The 6008-nt window shown below is 34.0% G+C and overlaps 1 protein-coding gene across 1 annotated transcript; it reads right to left on the bottom strand.

Moving 5' to 3' along the window:
* Positions 1 to 1939: 1939 nt before the first annotated feature.
* NAC074 (NAC domain containing protein 74) lies at positions 1940 to 6008 on the bottom strand. The gene is made up of 3 exons (XM_007050205.3): positions 5693 to 6008; positions 3310 to 3575; positions 1940 to 2530 (listed from the first exon to the last, which is right to left on the bottom strand). Exons 1-3 carry the CDS (start codon positions 5859 to 5861, stop codon positions 2150 to 2152), a joined length of 816 nt encoding a protein of 271 aa, XP_007050267.1. The 5' UTR covers positions 5862 to 6008; the 3' UTR covers positions 1940 to 2149.

Below are 6008 nucleotides of genomic sequence, written 5' to 3'. Positions count from 1 at the left end.
TTTACTCGCCAAAAATTTTTCCAACGGATTTCCAATGGAAATTCCGTTGAAAATTCCATTAGAATTGGTTGTTTTCTTTTTTTTTTGCTTGCCAATAATTTTTCCAACAGATTTCCAACGAAATTTTTCCGTTGGAAATCCGTTGAAAAAAATTGATCGAAATTTTTTAAAATTTCTGTTGAAAATTTTCAACGAAAATTTTTCCGTCGAAAAAAATCAAATTTTTTGTAGTGTATACTGTGAGTTTCAACCATAAGGTCATAGGTTCAAGCAACTACCTATAGTGTTAACAAAATAGGGTTGATGGTACACAGTACCTCTAAAAAACATAACAGCTTAGGATACAAATAACCAGCAGTATAATATCATGAAAAAATAGACAAAGCTACACTAATCTGAGACAAGAGAGTCCTCCACAACCAGTAATGTATCATGACAGAATAAAAGGTCACCACCAAGTAGAGAAAGTGGAGGACTTATCAACACCATACTTTGCCAAAGAGTTTGGGAAAAAAATTACCTTCCTTTAGGATATGTGCAAAAGAGACTATTCCAAAGGAGAGTTGCAGCAAGTCAATCTCATTGAAGATGTGCCATTTGTTTCAAGGTCTCTACTCCATTTTCATCACCCATGAAAGCGTAATTTTAAAATCTAATTCAATGATCAAGGAAGAACTTGTATAAGTGGAGACAAAAAAATGTTGCAAAGCATGAAAAATTGCTATTAGCTCTGCATAGTTAAAGTCACGTAAACTGAGAGGACAAAAAAAAACCCCAACCACAAAACCATTACAGTTCCTTAACATTCCTTCACAACCTACCAAGCCTTATTTGCTTCTAGTCGAGCCATCCACATTGAATTTATACTCACCCATTGACGGTGGTTCTTATGATACCCCAAGTCAACGGTGAAGAAAGATCCTTTCTATGGCAAAGTTTTGTGGCTTTGACCACCAATAGGACTCATCAATCACATCATTTTCATCACATGCATGGAACTAAAACAAAGAGCGCATTCTAATAAGGAAAAGAATTCCATATCCATCCCATAGCTTGTTATTAAAACTAGAATCATTACATGCCAACCAAAGAGACCTAAGAATTTTCCCACATACAATCATCCAACTCTTGCGAGTGGTGCCCAAAATAGGATAGTCAGACCATGCCTGAATGACCACGAAAGCTTCTTTTATAGCCAAGTAATGTGAGGAAAGCTTATTTAACTAACACCCCCCTCGCCTACACAAAAGGAAAAAAATATATATAAGAGAAGCCTAGGTGAGGCTGCATGATTTGTTTTTGATGCATCATGACCCGAGTTTAAACCTCCTATTTTGGATTTGCAAAGCAACCATGATAAGTTCCTATAAGAATTGTTTTCAAAAACAAATTGTACTAGCAATATTTATCTTATGATTATTTTATATTATTATAATTTTAGTGCATTTTTAACAATAAAATTAACCTTTAATTAATGAAATTTTTGGTTGAAATGAAATTAAGGAGAATGCTAAATCTTAAACTCAACAAATTTTCCTTACAATTTTCACAGCAATGATTTTACATTTAATTATAATACATATACATTTTAATAGTTGATAGTATAAAGTTATTTAAGCTTTCACTAAACATTTTAATTAGAAGGCTATAGTCTTATGATTATTTTTCAATACATTGCTAATGGAGTGTGAAATTTCACAAGCAAATTTGCACTCTTTTGTTTCCACTCTATAATAAATAAAATAATTTTTTCCATAAAAATTAATTAATTAATTCGTAATCATGAAGTTAACATATTTAATTAAATGTAAACATGGAAAAAAATTAAAAAATCTTGTCAGAGTTTTGCACTCTATTATCTATAGGTTGAATATATAATCCTTAAATTACATTTTTTTAATATTTGATTTAAAAAAATAGAATTTATTTAAAAAGATGAAGACCAATAAAGAATAAATATATGCTTTATATATAATTTTTACAATGCCCAATGTTGTATACAAAAAATAAATAAACCCTAAACTAAAATACACACAATCTTCTAATATCCAACGTAACATGATTTGTATCGTCAAAGGCAAACACCACACCAACATCACAAATCAACAAATGGTAGTTTTTTTTCTTTTTTCAAAGTATACAACATTTTTTATAGGAAAACCATACTGTTGTCAATCTCAAATCTCATGTCCTCCATGTTGGAAGCCACCCCATGATCTCCCAAGCTGTTTTCTTCCATGTTCATGTCCCACAAGAACTCGTACTCGTCATCAACTTTGGAGCTAACTTCGTTTGCGGGATTGTTATTGATCTTTTCCTGAGAATATTGAAGCAGGTTTAGCAAGCTTTGGCCGTGGCTTTGATGGGTAGGTGTGGTGGATAAAGAGCTGATTTGTTGATACGCACAAGCCATGGTTTGGTCTGTTAAAGAAGGGGCATGAGTTGAGGTCTCGAACATCATTGGAGGGCTGAGCTTGCTGCTGTTCTCTCCTTTGCTCTTGTGGAAAACTCTACAGAGAACCCAGTCTTCCTGTCAAACATAATGTCAACTTTATCAGCTACATAATAGCAGGACGAGAAATGTTAAAAGAGAAAATCGAAAAAAAATATGACCACTATCATTTAAAAACATTCTTTATTTTTGAATGATTTACGATTCATGTCACTATATATAAATGATAAGATTGATCTGATATATATTATTCTTATAAACAAAGAAAACCAATTTATTTAACCGTATTCACAATTGAGATACATATAAATAGATACATAAAAAAGTAAATAAAACAGGTGATGCAATTCTTCATTCAAATGTTTTACGCTTAACAAGTATCTAAACTTTCAACTAAGCACTCAAACCTAAGTAGAGTAGTACCAAATTGGCATTTATATAAAGAACATGCTTCATGGCTAAAAAAAAGAAAGAGGGGATTTTCAGACTTATAATTAAGATGGAGATGTAGGTTTAGTGAAAATATAGAAAAAAGACAAATGGTAAGCACACATATATGGTAGCCATCAAATTTGGGTTGGTGAAAAGCCTGAAACATCCCTGGACAATAATAATAGTATTAGCTGATTAAGAGAAGACAGTGAAGAAAAGTAAGTGGACAACTTGCATGCCCACTGCTTTATATTTGCTAATAAGTTCCCCTAGAGAAAACACGTTATTGATTTATTTATACATGTGTATGTGTATGCCTGGCTGCAATAGTGTCGACTCTATCTTTCTCTCTCTAGCAGTCATTGTCAAGATTACACAGACATATGATGATGAGTATAGTTGAAAACAGAAGCGAGGAAACTGACCTTGGGAGGCATATGTGGGGTCTCGAGGCGAAATTCATGCATGATCCAACCCGTCTTGATTCCATTAGGGGCTCGGTTCCTGTAAAACACCAAGGTCTTTCTCATCCCTACCACCTCTTGCGTTCTTGGGTCGACCACCGTTCGATCCTTCCCTGTTGCTTTCCAGTAGCCAGATGTTGTCGCCCGATTCGTTCGGAATCCCGTGGCATACTTTCGGTCACGAAAGCTGAAGAAGTACCACTCGTTTGCGTTAAGCTTCGCCACCTCTTTAATTTTAGTCCCATGCACACACAAAACAATAATACGTGGATAATTAGTTTTAATTTAATTGATACTCAGATAAAATAACTCTTCCATACGGTCAGAATATAATTAATTACTGTTCGTGCAAAATATATTATTTACCAAGGAGACAGAAACTTGGGTGAGTTACATCAAGCTTTGCCATGGAATGCTATTTTGCTTTCAATCAACTTTTTTAAAAAAAAATCAAAGAAATCATCTTCACTAACTTTTTCTCCTTAATTACTTGAATTACTGAGAGTGTTGGTAAGTCTACGTCACCCAATGAGTTATGTCTAAGAAAGCTAAGGATTTGTCTGGCATTACATGCTAAGGAAAAACAATAATTCCTATAATAACTAACAGTACTATTTTGTTTGCCTTGGACGATTTTATTAAAAACTTAAACGTGACGTTTTGGAGAATTGTGGGGAAGCAAACTCTCCCTTAGTAAATGATATAAAACAGCTAAATTAGATACACTTGTCTTGTATATACCTCAAATATCCTAGAAATAAACTTTAAAACAAAATAATTAATAGTTACGTACAAAATTCTTCTTACTGCTCGATTTATATTTAGAAAAATCTTTATGTTATAAACTTTTAAAGTCTTTAAACTAAAAAAAGAACTACCACGAGTCAAGGAAGAGTGGGAAAAAAAAAATAAGGAGACAAAAAGAGTAGCTTCTATTTCGAGGCCTCGTGTTATTCCAAGACCACACTCAACATTTTTAGGCATTATGTCTTGTGACACTTTCTCTATTATAGCAATCACCCAGTAATTGAATTACCTGGCATGAGATCGTAATGATCTTTCTCCCTAGTGTAGGACTTGCCAATTCAGACTATAAACAACATTATTCTTAATGAACACGACTGTATTAATTGGAAAGTGCACGAGATAACAGGAAGAGTGAGAAAGAGAGAAAAATTAAGAGGATATATGGGCCAAGGTATGCTACTTGCGTTTGAACACCATATATATATCTACAGTTTCTACTTTTGAAAATGAAAATATCACAGTTCCTGCAACAAAAGTGAATGCATTTAGGGGAAGGCAACCCCTTGTATTTACTTGTGGTGGCTAAACACCACGTAAACATGCAAATGCTAGCTGTTTTTCTGGCTAAGGGTTGGCATAGAAATAATTGATAGATATTTTAACTAGTAACTATTTGTTCATATAATTTATACGAAATCACTAATCCTAACGATAAGTTTAATTAATAATTGAGATTTGACAAAGGGGAAAAATGTAAAATGATGAAAAGTTGAAATCCTCACCACTTGTTGGTATTGAATGGAAAATATATCCGTGACATCAGGCTATAGTTCTTAAAATGTATAACCAGAATCAGACCATCACAAGGTTAAAAAACCTTTCATTTTAGTTCTTGCAATGTGCCAAAACATAAGCATAAGCAAATGAGAGAAAAAACAAACAACCTTACCTGCATGACTTAAAGAAGAAGGTGACAGCATACAGAATATGAAAAAAGAAATACTATTGGTGGATTCGTCCGAAGAAGAATTATACGTTTTAGGAAGTTACCACTTACCACTAAACAAGTTGGCATTCTGTATTTCTATTCAAGGGAATGAAGATGAATAAACTATATATATATATATAGATATACACATGCACGTGTATATGTTTGTGTGAGTGTATATACTCTAAGAAAAGTCATGTGCTTCCTTTCCTTTCTCTCTCTCTCTCTCTCTCTCTCTCTCTCAGAGGGACGAAAAAACGTGTTTATAATTTGTCTGCTGTTTCTAACACCTAACATGGCAGATGGCACCCCATGTTTGTCTGCCTAGTATCAGAAGAAGTCAATAATTTTTCTCCTTCCTGTTTGTCTTTAACATGTTGAAACAAACCAACAACAGCAGCAAGAGACTCCCCTAGTTTGCTTAAAAATTTCTTATCAAGCAATGATTGTTTTCTTCAGCTTTAATGGAACATTTACCGAAAAAGCCGAAAGGCAGAAAATATCCAGAATTCATGGAAGACCGAAAAAGATCAAAAGAGAATATTTCAAGCAACCCTAAAGGCAAACCGTGGAAGGAAGTAATTAATAAGAAAGCAGAGAGAAACATACCAGGAAGCTGCCATGGCTCACATGTATGCAAATCAATTTCCACCAAAGTACCCTTCAAGACTTCCTCATTGGCAATCTTTTTGTACAGATAATGGCAGACCAATTCCTCGTCGCTTGGATAAAACCTAAACCCAGGAGGCAGTGTAGCTCCAATGTCCCTTAGCCCCATATTTATGATGCTAAGAAGGAAAAGGGGGGTGGTGGGTGGGGAAAGAAAAGAAACTTTATTTCTCTAGGAGATCCTTGGTACGGGGGATTTTGCAAAATTTAAGGTAGGAGATGTAATGAAAATGAGCTAAAAGAAGATATGGTATGA

The sequence above is a fragment of the Theobroma cacao genome, chromosome 1, assembly GCF_053813885.1.
Source record: "Theobroma cacao isolate CCN51 chromosome 1, ASM5381388v1, whole genome shotgun sequence".
Taxonomy (NCBI): Eukaryota; Viridiplantae; Streptophyta; class Magnoliopsida; order Malvales; family Malvaceae; genus Theobroma; species Theobroma cacao.
Note: the sequence above shows the minus strand (reverse complement) of the source record. Positions and strands in the feature narration are given on the sequence as shown.

Excerpts from the sequence above, each read along its gene's own strand:
- NAC074 (XM_007050205.3), bottom strand. The coding sequence starts at position 5,861 with ATGGGGCTAAGGGACATTGGAGCTACACTGCCTCCTGGGTTTAGGTTT. Across the intron at positions 3,576-5,692 it reads TGAGCCATGGCAGCTTCCTG|AGGTGGCGAAGCTTAACGCA; the intron begins GTATGTTTCTCT and ends CTAAAATTAAAG. Across the intron at positions 2,531-3,309 it reads CCCCACATATGCCTCCCAAG|GAAGACTGGGTTCTCTGTAG; the intron begins GTCAGTTTCCTC and ends TATGTTTGACAG.